This window comes from Hibiscus syriacus, unplaced genomic scaffold (assembly GCF_006381635.1).
Source record: "Hibiscus syriacus cultivar Baekdansim isolate YM2019G1 unplaced genomic scaffold, ASM638163v2 tig00111848_pilon, whole genome shotgun sequence".
Classification (NCBI taxonomy): Eukaryota; Viridiplantae; Streptophyta; class Magnoliopsida; order Malvales; family Malvaceae; genus Hibiscus; species Hibiscus syriacus.
In genome coordinates this window covers 965,171-981,847 of record NW_024063201.1, presented here as the reverse complement: position 1 = coordinate 981,847, position 16,677 = coordinate 965,171, and the positions used below count along the sequence as shown (strand labels likewise).

The 16,677-nt window shown below is 31.2% G+C and overlaps 2 protein-coding genes across 2 annotated transcripts; one reads left to right on the top strand and one right to left on the bottom strand.

Annotated features, from left to right (window-relative positions):
- Nucleotides 1-7,542: 7,542 nt before the first annotated feature.
- On the top strand, nt 7,543-9,381 carry LOC120172373 (probable serine/threonine-protein kinase PBL19). The gene is made up of 4 exons (XM_039179845.1): nt 7,543-7,950; nt 8,044-8,301; nt 8,397-8,519; nt 8,724-9,381. The coding sequence occupies exons 1-4, from the start codon at nt 7,600-7,602 to the stop codon at nt 9,168-9,170; spliced, it is 1,179 nt and encodes a 392-aa protein (XP_039035776.1). The 5' UTR covers nt 7,543-7,599; the 3' UTR covers nt 9,171-9,381.
- A 552-nt stretch (nt 9,382-9,933) lies between these two features.
- On the bottom strand, nt 9,934-12,743 carry LOC120172375 (haloacid dehalogenase-like hydrolase domain-containing protein Sgpp). Its single transcript, XM_039179846.1, has 5 exons — nt 12,606-12,743; nt 11,217-11,331; nt 10,643-10,794; nt 10,291-10,552; nt 9,934-10,196 (listed from the first exon to the last, which is right to left on the bottom strand). Exons 2-5 carry the CDS (start codon nt 11,328-11,330, stop codon nt 10,023-10,025), a joined length of 702 nt encoding a protein of 233 aa, XP_039035777.1. The 5' UTR covers nt 11,331; nt 12,606-12,743; the 3' UTR covers nt 9,934-10,022.
- Nucleotides 12,744-16,677: the final 3,934 nt, after the last annotated feature.

Sequence of the window (16,677 nt, the reverse complement as noted above, 5' to 3'; positions counted from 1 at the left end):
TACCTACTCAGTTAGAAGGAATTGAACTTGAGACAACGCAGATGGATTGAGTTTCTTAAGGACTACGAATGAATGATAGACAATCATCCGGGTAAGAAAAATATGGTGGCAGACTCCTTGATCCGAAAGTCGATGTCAGAGTTGTGAATTGTCCTAGCACGATTGAGCTTGATTAGTGAGGGTGTTTTATTCATCGAGCTATGAGTTGAGCCTGAGTTAATAGGTGACACCAAGAGGCTGAAGAGTTCAGATGATAGGTTAAGGGCTCAGGTTGAAGAGGTTCACCAAGGTGAAGTACCAAGATTCAAATTACATAATAGTTTTTTGTACATCAGAGGTCGGTTTTGCGTACCCACAGACACTCAATTACATAGTAAGATACTTCATGAGGCACATGGCAGTCCAATCTCAGTCCATCCAGACAGTAACAGTATGTAATAGGAACTTCAACATTTGTATTGGTGGTTAGGAATAAAAAGGGAAGTATCAAATTTTATCGCTAGATGTCTAGTGTGTTAGTAGATTAAAGCGGAACACTAAGTTCCCTCATATTTACTTAAGCCCATTCATATTTCTCAATTGAAATGGGACAGAGTAACCATGGACTTCATGATCGGGTTACCCATGACCAAACAGACACATGACGCAGTTTGGGTCATAGTCGATCGTTTGATTGAATCAACATATTTTCTCCTTGTTATGATGAATTATACCTTAAAAAGGTTAGCTCAGTTGTACATCCGTGAGATAGTGAGGTTGCACAAAGTAACGATATCCATCATATCAGAAAGGAATTCTCTATTCACTTCGCACTTCTAGAAACCCCTTCATGAATCCTTAGGCACCAAACTAAAATTCATTGCAGTTTTCCATCCTAAGACAGATGACCAGTCAGAGCGAGTTATTTAGATCTTAGTGGATATGCTCAAGTGCACTATTATATATATAGAGGATAGTTGGGAGGACCACTTGCCTTTAGTGGAGTTTGCGTGCAATAATGATTTTTAGTCAAGCATTTAGATGGCTCTATATAAGGCCTTGTATAGGCGCAAGTACAGGACTCCAATTTATTGGATAGAGCTCAGTGAGTGTAAGATTATAGGTCCAGACTTGATAAGAGAAACAAAACAGAAAGTTTGGTTAATCCAAGGTTGGCTAAGACAAGCCTTAAATAGACAGAGATCCTCCACGAATTTAAGACGTAAGGATATAGAGTTCACAGTGGGGGAACAAGATGTTCTTGAAGGTTTCCCTATGGAAGAAAGTGCTTTGTTTCTGTCTACAGGGAAAGTTGACCCTGCGCTTCATAAGACCTTACGAGGTGTTAGAAAGGGTTAGATTAGTTGCTTATAGGTTAGCCTTACCACTGGAGTTAGAGTGCATTGATAATGTGTTTCATGTATTCATGCTCAGAAGATACTGTTTCGATCCTTTTTATGCATACCCCTAGAACATATCGAAGTGAGCCCAGACATGACCAATGAAGAGGAACCCATCATAATCTTAGCCAAAGATGTTAAGTAGCCAAGGAACAAGAATATTCATTTGGTGAAAATGTTGTGGAGGAACCATGGCGTTAAGGAAGCTACTTGAGAAATCGATGAGGACATGCATCTTCAGCATCCTCACATCTTCTATCCAGGTAAATTTTGAGAACGAAATTTTAATTAGGATGAGAGATTTGTAACACCCCAAATCCCAGGTTAGTAGTTTCGAGTTAACCCAAGTGGGCTTTTCGAGTTAACCCGAGTGGGCTTAAATTAATCCATTAGCCTTATAGAGAAGCCTGGACCAAGTTAGCTTTAGGTTGGACTTAGTTTGGCCCAACATTTTATAAAAAGGATATTTTTAAAATGAGGATGAAACTAGAGTGACCAAAGGAGTAATTATACCTTTTTAAATTTCAAAAGCTAAAAACATTAAGAAATTGTGACCTCACATCCTGCACACTCTCACTCTCTTTTTCACCATCCTTTTTATCTTCTTCTTTTTCCATATTGGCCTCCATTACTCTTAGTTCCAAGTTAAAGGTGTCAACTTTCTAATCCTTCAAGCTTGATCAAGAATCAATAAGGTAAGAACAAAAATGCCCTTATTTCAAGCTCTCAATTGTAAGTTTTGGTGAAGAAAACCGGGTTTAGTGGGGTTTAGAAACCTAAATGATTCTAGCTCATTTTCGAAAGATTTAGATCTCTAGAAACGTTTTAAATCCTCCCCTAAGCTTCCTAACAACGTTAGTAACCTTTTCTTTGTTTTCTTGCTTAATGAGAGAAGTTAGAGAAAGCTCCAAGAGCAAAGGGAAGGAAAAACATACCTTGGGTTGAGCTTGGGACACTTTCAGCAGTCTAAATCATCAAGGTAACACACTTCTAACTCAACTCTACCCCATGAGAGTCATTAAATGTGTTTGGTAGGTTGCATGAGTTATGAAGCATTTTCATGGTAGAATTCAAATATCAATATCTTTCAGCATGTTTATAGACTCTTTATTACCCATGTATTCATACATAAGACTTTAATAACAGTTAGGGCCCTCAGTAGGGTGTTTGAGATAGGAAGTTGGCATTTTTTGTGCTCAAAGCAAGACATTTATGGACACAAGTATCGGTACTGGAGGAACAATACTAATACGATTCTTCATCTAGAGTAAAACAAGGAAATTTTGTGCAAGTAGCATCGATACTCCTTCATAGAGTATCGATACCATGGGTAGGGTATCAATACTCCCCATAGAAGTATTGATACCTAGGTATTTTTGAGAACATCAAAGCCAAATTTGGTATTGATACCGAAGAGGTTTGATACCAATACCATTAAAAGGGGTATCGATGCTCAGATATTTTTCAAACAATAGAAGCCAAAATTTATATCGATACCCCATATCAGGAGGATCGATACCCCATATCAGGAGAATCGATACCCCATATCAGGAGAATCGATACCCCAACCAAGGTATCGATACTAACTCTTATTTCTCAACCTAAAATTTGCCAGTAGTATTGATACCTAGAAATCAGTATTGATACCTAGAGGTCAGTACTGATACCTAGAGGTCAGTACTGATACTGAGGGGATTAGTATCGGTACCCACGGACAATTTTTGAGAAAGAATACCAAAAGTTTAAAGGATAGAATTGAAGGATCTCATAATACTAGAATACCATGAAATAAAACTACAAGTGAGAACATTGATCAAACTCAGAACAGTTAGAAACAATAACAACTAGGATGAAATAAAACTAGTCTTGTTTAATACTCGGGACACAGTCAGGACACTCTAGTTACTTTAGTAGAATACAATAGTCAGTTGAATATCCTAATTAGTGCCAAGGCACTTAACCGCCAGCTAGGCATAGATGCCTCAAGACTTGACAGAGTAAGTTGGTCAAGTGTACGTTTCCGATGCAATTCCGGATCTTACCCTAAAATACCCAAGGATATTCAGGCAAGCTAGATTGGTGCGTAAGCTCCGAGATACATAATCCTCAGCCGCACATGACGTTCGCCACAGTATAATAGACCAGTATTGGTCATGACTTTATACATGTGCCACTAGCTAGCGCATTTAGTGAACACATGTAGTATGGTACAATTATTAGTGAGGCACTAAGCTTGTAAGCTCAGTGATCGGAATGTATTTATGTGTGAAGGTTCATAAGAGGCCGTTCAAGGGGAGTTATTATCATGAGCATTCCAGTACAACAATTCAAAACCAGCCGAGATATTCATAGTACGTCTTGAGTTATTCTTAGAGGGCATGTACTAGTTATGGACTTTTTTGTATTCAGTCGTAACTCTTTTGATTTCCACAATTAAGTCCACATGTTAAGAAGTATAGATAAAAAAATTCTTAATAAATTATTTCATATATAAAAAATATTATTAAAGGGTTATCATAAAATATTTTTTATATTTTTATTATATTTTAAGTTGATATATTTCAAATATCATAGTATTAATAAGTGTAAATATAATTTAAATACTATATTTTTAATTTACAACATAATGTCTAAAATTCACATTTTATCTTTTCAATATTTGTTTTTGACCGCAATATCAAATAGTTCAATTTTAAATTACACTTTTCAAAATCACTTTTAAAATATTTTTTACCACACATTTTAAATCACTTTTCAAAAGTAATACCAAAACAAATCTACCTAAATACATAAATTATGTCTATTGAAATTATATAAAAAATTATTTGGAAAACAATATAAAAGTAAAACATAAGATTAGCATGATAAATATTTAATATGTAAATTGAATTAATTAACGCTTAAGATTTTAACATATCGAATCATTTGTGATATTATTATGTTTATATAACATTCGTACACAGTCTAAATCATTTTTGTTTTCCATTAATGATAATAATAAGGGGTAAACTACGTATTTAGTGATCTAACTATCATTCTGATTCTACTTTGATCGTTTATTTTTTCAAAATCATCACTAACGTTATATTTTGATTTCATTTTGGTCACCTACCATTAAAAAATGAAGGATGATAATGACATGTCACCGTAAGATAATATCTCGTCATCATTGAAAAAATGTTACTTCAACAATTTTGTTAAATTTTAATAACAGTTGATCAAAATGAAACTACAATGTAATATTAGTGATGCTTTTGAAATCAAAAAGTAGTTAAATGATCAAAACGGAACTAAAATGATAATTGGATGACTAAATAGGTAGTTTACCATAATAATAAATAAAGGGTCTGATTACAAGTAATTGTCACGCATGTGGACCAAATGAAATAATGCGGCGTAACATGTAAACGCATGAAGAACACCCAACAAAATAATGATGTAAACGCATCACCAACCAAATTCCTCTCTCAATTATCGAAGAGTTTGATACGTTTTTAGTAACAATTTAGAATTTCTTTCATGGACGAGTTTCAGCAAAAACATTCTGCCTTTTCTCTTTCTAAATACTTTTTTTATCTCTACTTCTATTATATATAAATTATAAAAAAATTAATCATAATTTAAATAATATAAAGATAATATGATTTAGATACTATAAGCATGTTGCCTTTTCTCTTTTTAAAATGAAAGTTCTTTTTGATAAATAATATTTTAATAATATTATTTTTATAATTAATTTTTAAAAAAATCGATATATATATAGCCGAAATTTGTGGTGTTTGCATTTTTGCAGTTGTCTTGACTGTATGAACGACAACAACGTAAATCAATTTGCTTTTATGCACTTAATGAGGAGCCCCGTTGTTTCCACTGCTCTGTGTCTAAACACTTGGTGCGTGTGATTTTTGCAATGGCTTCATCTTAACCCACCCTCCACTAACACCCACAAAATGCCATAAAACATTTTCGGGTAAAATATACATTTACTACTTAAACTATTAATTTTGAGCCATTTTAATACATAAACTTTTAATTTTTTTAAAATCATACCTAATGTTTAGTTTTTGTTTCATTTGAGTACCCATTGTTAAAAACTTAACGCGTTTAGTACTACATTATCAATTTTGATCCAATTTAGTACCTAAATTTTCAATTTTTTCAAAACATAATGTTAACTTTTGAACAGTGATACTAAAATGAAATAAAAACTAAAGTTTAAGTATGATTTAAAAAAAAAGTTTAAGTACTAAAATGGATCAAAACTAATAATTTAGATCTAAACATGTAGTTTATCCAAAATTTTCAAAATTCAATACTCCAAATTGCTAATTATGATTTAGAGATTGAAGTTTAGAATCCAACCATCAAGATATTTTCAATTAATGTTATAAAATTATAAAATAAAAAATAAATCATCGATAATAAATATAAAAAATATTTAAAATATATAATGATTTTTTTTACGATTGTCCCTACCTGCTTATCTCGATCTTTCCCTAATTAATAAATCATTTTAATCCTTCCCGTTCTCCCCCCCCCCCCCAAAACCGCAAGAGATACATTGCTTATAACTTGTGTTTTTTCTCTGTATTTGTTTATAGGGCAAACTACAAATTTAGTACCTAAATTATTAGTTATGATATGTTTTAATACCTAAATTTTTTAATTTTTTAAACTATACTTAACGTTTAGTTTTTGTTTTATTTCAGTACCTCACCGTTAAAAGTTGAACGTGTTTATTACCTAAACAATAAATTTTAGTTCGTTTTAATATCTAAACTTTCAAAAAGTTTTAAAATTTAACATTAAATTTTGAACAAGAGTATTAAAATAAAAATTAAAATTTTAAGTATTAAAAAAATAAAAAAATTTATAGTTTAAGTATTAAACTCGTAATTTATCCTCGTTTATTTGTACATGTTTACTGTTTCTTTAGCCACATTGGATCTCCTCTCCCGTCCTTCTCATTGACTTGATTTCAATCGTTTCATGCACGCCCTTTTTCCTTGGGTAAACTATTGAATTGATCAATTCCATTTCATAATTATTCACATTTGTTAATTAAATTTTAAAAATAATGTTTCAGTCATATATGTTATCAATTTACAAGTTTTGGTTATCGAGACGTTAAAATGATTTCAGTTTGGTTATCTGGCATGTTAGTAAAAGAGATTAATTTTCAATTCGACACCTAAACTATAGATAAATATAATTTGACTCTTAAAATTCAGATAAAATACTAATTTAATCTTTAAATCTAATCACAGTCCCTTGTTTCTCATCAATGTAATCAGTTATTGTCAGTCTCCATAAATCACCATCGTTATTCGTTAACAATCGTTAGGTCTCAAAATTTTCAATTCGTTCTTTTTTTTCTGATGTTTGTAAATTTTTTACGTACACTCAACTCACTGAACATATGAAACCTTAATTTGTTATTGAGTTGCAATTATTTACAGGAAACAAAAGAAAAATCAAATATTTTTTCTTAAGTTGCAATCACATAACGATATAGAACAAGAAAGATGATGGAACAAGAAAGCCTTAATTTTAAACATACATCAAATTCATGTTCATGGGTCAAAAAGGGAAAAAACTGAAAATTTTGAGATCCTTGGATCATTGATGATGGTGAGCAACAGTGACCAACGACAATAGTGAGCAGTGAATGGCACGAAAGATTTTGATTGAATTCAACAATTAAAATGATATTTTATCTAAAGTTTAAGGTTCAATTAGTATTTTACCTAAAATTTATGGGTCAAATTAAACATTAAACCCATTTTACTTTACTAGTGTATCTTATCATCATACTAATGGCATTTATGAAATAGTGATCAAAATGTATGTTATCATCAAAACAGTATAAATCGATAACGAAAGGATTAAAACGTTATAAGATCAACATATTAATGTTTATAATAAATGATGAAAAGTGAACAAAAATGAAACAAAATTGAGCATTTTGGTAGTTTAACCCTTTTCACTCTCCGTGTTAGGTGTCAGGTGCCATACAGCAACATTTTCCAAAGGTGTTTCTTTTTACTTCTCTTGAACTTCTTAGCCGGGCATCGATTTGGTTTCACACTAGCTATTCAATCATCCTCATCCACTTCGATACTTGTATATATTTCCCTTTTTCTTCTTCATTTTCCCATTGCTTTGCACCTGGTTCAATTTTCTCTCTTGTTCCTTATCGGGGACTTATGTTCCGTAGAAAATGAAGTGTTTTTCTATGTTCATCAAGGAGAAACCTAAGAGTAAGAAAAGAGGATCAAGATCTGCTCCTGAGTTGAGGAACCAAAGTAACTCGGATAATCCAGCACTGATTCGGACAACCAGATCTATGCCATCTCCAAGGAGCATACCAGAGTTGTATAAAGAGACGGAGCATAATTTAAGAGTCTTCTCTTTACAAGAGTTGAAGGATGCTACAAAGGGTTTCAATAGGATGCTTAAGATCGGCGAGGGCGGCTTCGGGAGTGTTTATAAGGGAACAATTAGGCCTCTCGATGATCGAGGTGATCCCATTGTTGTTGCTGTTAAGAGGCTTAACACGCACGGTTTACAGGTACCTTAAACAATAGTAGCTTGTAGAACATGCTAAAACCTTTTTTTTATTTGCTAGTTTCTGTTTCTTAGGATGCTGTTGTTAATCTTGTAGGGTCATAAGGAATGGCTTGCGGAGATTCAGTTTCTCAGCGTCGTTAGTCACCGGAACCTCGTAAAACTTTTAGGATATTGTTCGGTTGAACGCGAAAGAGGGACTCAAAGACTGCTGGTGTATGAATTCATGCCTAATCGGAGCTTAGAAGATCATCTTTTTAACACAACTTCCACGTTGCCTTGGAGAACAAGATTAGATGTCATGCTTGGTGCGGCTGAAGGACTGGCTTATCTACATGAAGGATTTGAAGTCAAGGTGCAATCTTCTTTTATATGGAACCATGGTATGTCATCACATATGCACTAAATTTACCTAACTGTTAATATACTGCAATTGTGTTATTTGAACAGGTGATATATCGAGATTTCAAATCCTCAAATGTGCTCTTGGATGAAAATTTTAGGCCGAAGCTCTCGGACTTTGGTCTTGCAAGAGAAGGGCCAACAGGTGATCGGACTCATGTATCAACGGCGGTGAGTAGATATCGGGATACACTATTTCAAGACTAATTTGATATGTGCAAAGAATGTGCATTTTCAGCATCTCAAGTGTTTCTCTAAATCTGTCTCTCAGGAGTCACACTTGCCTTTTAAAAAGTTTTGAGAAGCATGATGCATTTCCGTAACAGTTGTTGAATTAAGGTGGTTGACATTGTGTTTGTTTTCATTTTCATAAAGGTGGTCGGAACTTACGGCTATGCTGCGCCAGAGTATGTAGAAACAGGCCATCTCACAATCCAAAGTGATACATGGACATTCGGAGTGGTACTTTACGAAATGCTCACGGGGAGGCGAACAGTTGAAAGAAACCGCCCCACGTCGGAGCAGAAGCTTCTAGACTGGGTTAAACGGTTTCCTCCCGATAATGGACGATTCGGCATGATAATGGATCCTCGACTTAGAGGCAATTATTCACTCAGAGCAGCACAAAAATTGGGAAAGTTGGCTAACAGTTGCCTAAACAAAAATGCCAAAGAAAGACCAGCAATGAGTCAAGTGGTAGAAAGTTTGAAGCAAGTAATACAAGAATCCGAGGACGCAAGTTCCTTGGTTGACAAGTCTTCCGGTATGTCTTCCACTCGAAAGGGTGGCGGGCGAAGATCGAATAAGATCAATATAAGATGATTCTGTTTTGATAGGTTTTGAAGGTTTGAACTATGAGTTTCTGGATGTCCCATGTTTTCCTTTGAGCTGTGCAGCTTAAGGTTTTTAAGAGAGAGTTTAAAGATCAAAGGATGCCCGGAAGACATTTGGTCTTTGCATTACTCTTTTTCTTTTACTTTTTATAATACAATTCGTGGATAGAACTTGGAAGAGTCGGTACCAGAAATGGCGAGAATTTTAGAATCTAAAACTAGTGCTTTGTAAATAATTTTTATAAATATATTGGTTTCATTGCCACGTGCATATCATTATGATAAATTAATTTAATCATTTTTATAAATCGTTTAAGATAAGTGTACATGGTGGAATGACATGTTATAGCAATGTTTTGATGTGTTCTGGACAGTTTCATATGATGAATAAGATTACCTAAATTTTACGACAAGTTGTACCAAGCACGAATCGAATGACCACAGTGATAAATAAATTATTATTATTCTTTAAGATTTCGAGTTCGAGCACCAGGAATACCAGAGGTATGAGCTTTTAATGTCAAATGATTGAGAGTTATCTTTGAACATGTATTAATATTAAATGTAGTATCAATACTAAAATTATTGATACTAGGCGTAGTATCAAGACTATCCCTTGGTAGTAACCTTGGTAATGATACTAAAATAGGACTCAGGTTGAGAAAATTCGATAAAATTATCCTAGCATTGGTACTATATGATTAGTATCTATACTAAAGGAATGGTATCTATTCTTATATCAAAAAGGAAAAAGAATCATATGAATAAGCAAATTGTGGGTGTATTATTATTCGAATAAAGTTAAACCTCCTAAATGGCTTTGGAATTCAAGCGGATGTTTTCAACCTCTCCTCTTATCAAGCTCCTCTAAGGCCTCCCATAACTTAGGGTCTTCATAATCTTTTATGAGAATAGTTGGATTAGCTTCCTTAAGAACACTTTCAGGGTTTCTAGTCGTTAACCCCACAACTGGCATCCCTGCTGCAACTCCTGCTTTTATCCCCGATACTGAGTCCTGGACAATAGAAAAACCAGAGCAAGCTTTTGAAATAATGTTCATATTCATGACTTCTTTATGTTGGAAACGTGGTCGGGAAAAGAAGGCACACCTCACAAACAAATGTGTGATCCTTTGACACCTTGAGTACTTCAAGTGCCTTCAAGTAAGGATCTGGATACAGCTTAGCACGCTTGCAATCACTTCCTAGAATAACAACATCGAAGAACTCTTTGAGGCCAAGTTTCGAGATCATGAGTTCGGCATTCTGTTTCGGAGCATTAGTTACAGCTGCTCGCTTTAACCCACAATCTTTGATCCATTTTGTTAGTTTGTATAGACCCTTTATCGGTGGTAAGTTTTCCAAGACCAACCTGTTTCATCCAGAAAGCGTATTTCTATCAAACTGTAAACTTCAATAGTTTTCAAAATGGATCAAACATGAAACATTCACAGTTTTATACCTGCGAAACCTTTCTTCCTTATCTTCCATGAACTTTAAGCCCCTTGGTATATCATCAGGGTAGAGAAGGACGGCTATATCAGGATTGTGCTTCCCAGCAAGATTTTTGATGAAGAATTCTTCATCGATTGGAACTCCATTATTGAAACCAATCTGTTTAAATGTATTAGCATTATCAAACAATAAAACCTCAAATTGCTCTCAGTTTTGCAAGTACAAACAGGCATTGTACCTTGAATTAAGAAAATGAAGAACATGCAAACAATAAAACCTCAAATTGCTCTCAGTTTTGCAAGTACAAACAGGCATTGTACCTTGAATTAAGAAAATGAAGAACATGCTTGACTTCAACACAAATCGAAATAAAATTTATGCTGTGTCGATACCCTTTGTTCTATTTTTCTTGTAGTATTCGTATTCAGACACTGGAATTGGGATATGATTCTTCAAATAGGTAGAAAAACATATAAAAATTTAACACACTTGTAACATATAATAAGGTCATTTAGTTCCAGAGTTGATAAAAGATGATTTATTTGAGAGTTAAATAAGAAAGTGAAGAAATCAACAAATACCTCTGGGAGCATTTCACAGTAGACTTGATAGTGGAGAGGATCAGAATCACATAAAGTTCCATCAACATCAAACAATACTGCTTCTAAAGGAGCAAGATCAGGAATAGACTTCATGCTGAATTGAGAAAGTTGAAAAAAAAATACCCATAAAGGATAGAAATTAAGAAAACCAGATTACCAATGCAAGATGTTTTCCTCAGCAAAACATGATTAGATGACATAAGAAGCATGTAGATCATGACGTTTAGTATCATCTAACAGCATGTCTTCAGATCGAGTAACAATGAAGCATTAAATCATAAGTCGGGAAAATTTTGATTGCATACTTTGATAAAAGAGGCTATAGAAGACAATCACAGCACGGCTGTATATTAATACGACTTAAACGAACAGATCTTTGTTCATGTTTGTTTAATTATTTTTAACCTTCTTCGTTAAAAATTTTAAAATTATGTGTGTTCATGTTCGTTGAACATGTTCATGAACACAAAAGGAACATGTTAGACAATATATTCATAATCATGTAATTGAACATGTTTGCCAACAATTAATATTTTTAATGAATAATAAACAAACAAATCATAATTGAACATATTTATATTTTTGTAGATATAGAATAATCAAACAAATATATTAAAAATCATTTTATAAATAAATAAAGTAAAACATCAATATTTTCTAAATATCTTTTATAGGAAAAGTATCAACTTTAAATAAAAAACCAATAGATGAGCTTATAGACTGGCTAACAAACAAGTTTGTTTGTGAATATAAAGGAACCGACCACATCTCTGTTTAAACTCGTTCGTTTACTAAATGAATATGAAATTTTTGTTAATTATCGTTTGTTTAACTTAAAAAAAAAACATATACAAATAATGCATGAACGAATAGTTCAGTGAATACTCAATTCATTTATAGCCCTATTCACAAGCACAGTAAAAAACATGAACTCAAAATAACAAACAAATGCAAATAAAAGAAACTACAAAATAAGAAAGAAAAAAAATAGAGTAAATCTAATCCAATAAACGTACAGGGAAAAGTAAATGCATAAACTAGACGCAATGAATATATATTTATATGCCGACATAAATGTTAAACGTAGTCAAACTGGAACACGCATAATTCTCACCAAGAACTAAACAATCAAATAAATAAAATGATTACCCCGAAAAAAGTACAAGAAAGAAATCAATTAGCAGCTAGATATGCATGAACACAATAAGAACAGCAAGAAAAAAAGAACCCAAATCGCTACATTGTATCAATGGTAACTCATGCTTGAAAACTTTATAAAAATAAATGAATCTGAGACAACCAATCTCAAATCCGACACAAATCTTCCCATATATATTGAATTGAAGCACAAAAAGAAAATTTACATACATCTGTACAGAGTTTTCACCAGCCCTCAGCGAGAAATTTATGCCGCAAAATCTGGTTTCGAAGGGATGCCTATTGAGATTATCAAACTGGAACTTTGGGAGAAGAATGTAACAAAGAATCCAGATCCAGACGCGTTGCCCAAACTCGGCCTGAAAATTTCGTTTTCAGCACTTCCTCTTTATTTGGGTTGGGTTGCGTTGCGCATGTGTTAGCGATTTATGCTTTGCAACCATCACTGACCCACAATTCTCCAGTAGTTTCGTGGATTGTCATTAATCTTTTTCGGGTTAAAATATAGATTACACGAGTTATTTGGTTCACCAATCGTAAGATTGTTACTAACAATAAGATTATTAAAATGTCTCATTACTTAATCTATAATTAGGAATATTATTTTATTTTATTTTATTTATTTGAAAAAAATGTAATTTGGCTGAATAAATATAAAAAATGTATTTTTATTAAATTATTTTTAAAATATATAACTTTTAGTAAGTTACATTCTCAATATTAAAATCAAAATATAATTTTTATTACTTTTAATTTTTTATTTTTTAAAAATATAGAAATATAGTTACACCAATATAATTATGTGTTTATTTTTAAATATCAAGATACTAAGAGATATAGGTATTTACACTTGTGTAAGCATGTGTTAATTGTTATAGTTTTTTATTCATGCTACATGTATGAGTTATATAACAAAATATCATATCAAATTATTTTAAAAAAATTAATAGAAAACATAAAAATTATAACATAAAACATTTTATGAAATTAATTCTAAAAAAATAAACGCAATAAAATATATATAAAAAATAAAACCTGAATCAAGCATATACAAAAATAAACACTTAAAATAAAATAAAATTTTAATATTTTTTTATTTTTATTATATGTATGATATTATTTTATAATAGGTATTAAAAAATAAAATCACAATTAAAAATAAAATAAATTAATTTCAATATAATTATACACAAAAGGAATGATCATTTTAAATAGTCATATTATTTTAAGGGTATTCTTGTCATAAATGAAAAAATTGTCTAATACATAAGAAAACAAAGTGAATGACATTTTCAGAAAAGCCTAACAAATCACTACTGTATGAGATGCTTTATTACCCTTAGAGTGCGTTTGGTTCACGGAATGTAAGATTACCAGTGGGAATAAAAGATTACCAGTGGGAATAAAAGATTACCAGGGAATAGGATTACTGGGAATGTTGTATTTTGTGTTTGGTTGGTTTAGCAGGAATGTAAGATTACCGTGTTTGGTTGGTTTCGTAGGAATGTAAGATTACCGTGTTTGGTTAAAGGAATAAAGATTATTGGAATGTATATTTGATCAAATTGTCCTTATTATATATTTGTATAATATTACAAATTGTAAAATATTTATATATTTTCTATAAAAAAATTAAATTCATAATATTTATATAATTTTTTTTACAAAATTAAAAATATAAAAAAGGTTTAATGAAAGAGTAAAAAAAATTTAATCCCTGAACTTCATATAAAATTTTAATTATAGACTTTTTTTGTAAATCTTAAATAATTTAAGGATAAATTTGTAATTTAACTCTCATAGAATTTTTATTATTTAATGACAGAAGAATGATATTTTTGAAAAAAAATAAAAAATTAAGGGCATTTTAGTCCAAAACGCCGGTAATATTACAATACCTAAGGGAAGGGAGGTAATGACATTCCCGGTAATATACCCCAAAAAATCTACTATTGGTAATAAAACATTACCGGGAATGAGATTTCTGACCAACCAAAACACCCTTTAAGTCTTTATCCTTGTTATATATTTAAAATTTAGTGATAAATGGATTGAAGGGAGAGTGGGTGGGTGTAATCTTCCTTGAAAATTTTAGATTATTATATACTTTAAATTTTTTTTATTTTCTATTAATAAATATATTTTTACCCCTAAAATTTAATAAATTTGTGTATCATATGTTTTAACAATTGAAATTTAATATTTTAACTTAAAAAGTAGAGAGACTAATTTTCATATGGACAAATAGTACGGGAACAATACGTATTTTAACCTAAATTCTAATATTTTTTTATCATTTCGCACATGGATGAAGTTAGGAATCTTATTGGTTGCCTGGATTTAGGGTGTAAATGAATTAAGCTTGAACGAAAAAGGATATGTTTGTGTTTATTTATTTATTTTTGAAGGTATTCGGTTCGTGTTCGGTTAGATTTTCAATATCATGTTCATGTTCGTTTATTATTTTTGAAGATGTTCGTGTTCGTTTATGTATTGTTCACAAACATGTTCATTTAATGATGTGAACGTGTTCGTTTATATGTTCACGAACGTGTTCATGAAACATGTTTGTTTAGCGTTCGATTGATGTTCATGAATGTGATCATAAACATGTTCGTTTAGAGTTAATTTAATGTTGTTTAACGTTGTTTCAGTGTTTGTTTATCGTTCGTTTACATATTTGATTTTTAATTTCATTTGCAACCTAAAGAAAAATGATAAAATTATGCCACATGTGCTTACACTCTTTAAAATTCATAGTTTAAAATGTAATTTTTATCATGTTGTCGTAACTGTTTTCCGGCGGGACAATCCTTTAATTGTTTAAAAACCATAGTTACGACTTTTAATTTTTGAAAATTAAGTGATTTTGGATTAATTTGGATTAAATTGAAAAGAGTCACCATCGACCTTTGGGTTAGGTAGGTCGAATACCCAAAACTGTCTTTTAAAAATAATTTTAAGAAAAAATCATTTTTAAGACAAAAGATGGTATGCGTTTATCAAAGATTCGATTAAAACGGGTTCGGGAGTCAGTTACGCGTGGGGAAGGATTAGCACCCCACAGCGCCCAAAACTGGTACTGTATCGCTTACATATCATCGTAAATGGTAGAAATCATGAATTGAATATATATATATATATATATATATATAGTTAATATATGATCCATTTATTGAGTATTAATTAATTTACTTCAAATTAATTAACTAATTAGAGAAAACAAATTTAATTTGAAAAGAAATCTCGACAATAGCAATCTTTTGTCGGAAAGGATATTTCATCTATTTCTTATTCATAAAGAAAATTTCATCCTCATTGATTTAAAAAAAAATGCAAATAGAATATAAATTATCGACAATTTGCAAACAACAAAATAAATTACTACATATAAATGCCTTGAATCACAAAAGATTTAATTAGTAAAACAAACTAGATCTATTTTAAATCTTATTTCATTCGAACATCGTATCGGATTATACCACTTTAATCAAATAATACTTTCCACGTCCGTACTATAAATCAGTTCTTGAAAGACGTTCGGATAACAATACTAAAAGTATTATCAAAGAGATTTAATAAAAGTTAAAATATAGGTATAATGCGTAAAACATTTATATATATATCATGCATATTTTAATAAAAGTTAATATATATATATATATCATACACGTAATTCAAGATACAATATAACAATTTAAAGAAATCTTAACACATATATAGATGTACCATGCCCACTATATTAATATAAAAATGAGAATAAATATATGAATTACAAATGGAAAAATCAAACATGCAGATACTAAAACAAACGGACAATAAGTTTTAAAAGGCAAGTGAGTATATTTTTAATAAATCGAATAGATTGTGAAATTAATTTATCAAAATAAATAGGGATAATTTGGTCTAATAAGTAAACAAACATAAAGGATTAAAATATAATGCAAATAAAATAAAAGGTTCAAAATAATATGAAAGTAACCCAAAGCATAACTAAAATGCATTTAGAGCAAAAGTACAGGGATTACAAACATAAAATGCATTTCCTTTGCATGTAGCTAGTGACTAAAATGAACCAAAAGAAAATATATGGCATGTGTACGAAAAATAAAAATTAGCATATAAATCTTAATTTTAAAAATAATTGTTAATAATTAATAGTTAATATTAATGTTTATCACCAAAATTTACATAGGGAGCAATATGCAATAAAAATAAATTATGGATACCAATTTAAAATTAAATAGGGAGGTAATATAAAAAAATCAGATTTCAAAGAATG

Bases quoted from the DNA above. Each gene is read 5' to 3' on its own strand.
- LOC120172373 (XM_039179845.1), top strand. From the start codon at position 7,600: ATGAAGTGTTTTTCTATGTTCATCAAGGAGAAACCTAAGAGTAAGAAA. The intron at 7,951-8,043 runs GTACCTTAAACA...TTAATCTTGTAG, and splicing joins TTAACACGCACGGTTTACAG to GGTCATAAGGAATGGCTTGC. The intron at 8,302-8,396 runs GTGCAATCTTCT...TTATTTGAACAG, and splicing joins ATGAAGGATTTGAAGTCAAG to GTGATATATCGAGATTTCAA.
- LOC120172375 (XM_039179846.1), bottom strand. From the start codon at position 11,330: ATGAAGTCTATTCCTGATCTTGCTCCTTTAGAAGCAGTATTGTTTGAT. The intron at 10,795-11,216 runs GTATTTGTTGAT...ACATTTAAACAG, and splicing joins ACTGTGAAATGCTCCCAGAG to ATTGGTTTCAATAATGGAGT. The intron at 10,553-10,642 runs GTATAAAACTGT...TGGATGAAACAG, and splicing joins AAGGAAGAAAGGTTTCGCAG to GTTGGTCTTGGAAAACTTAC.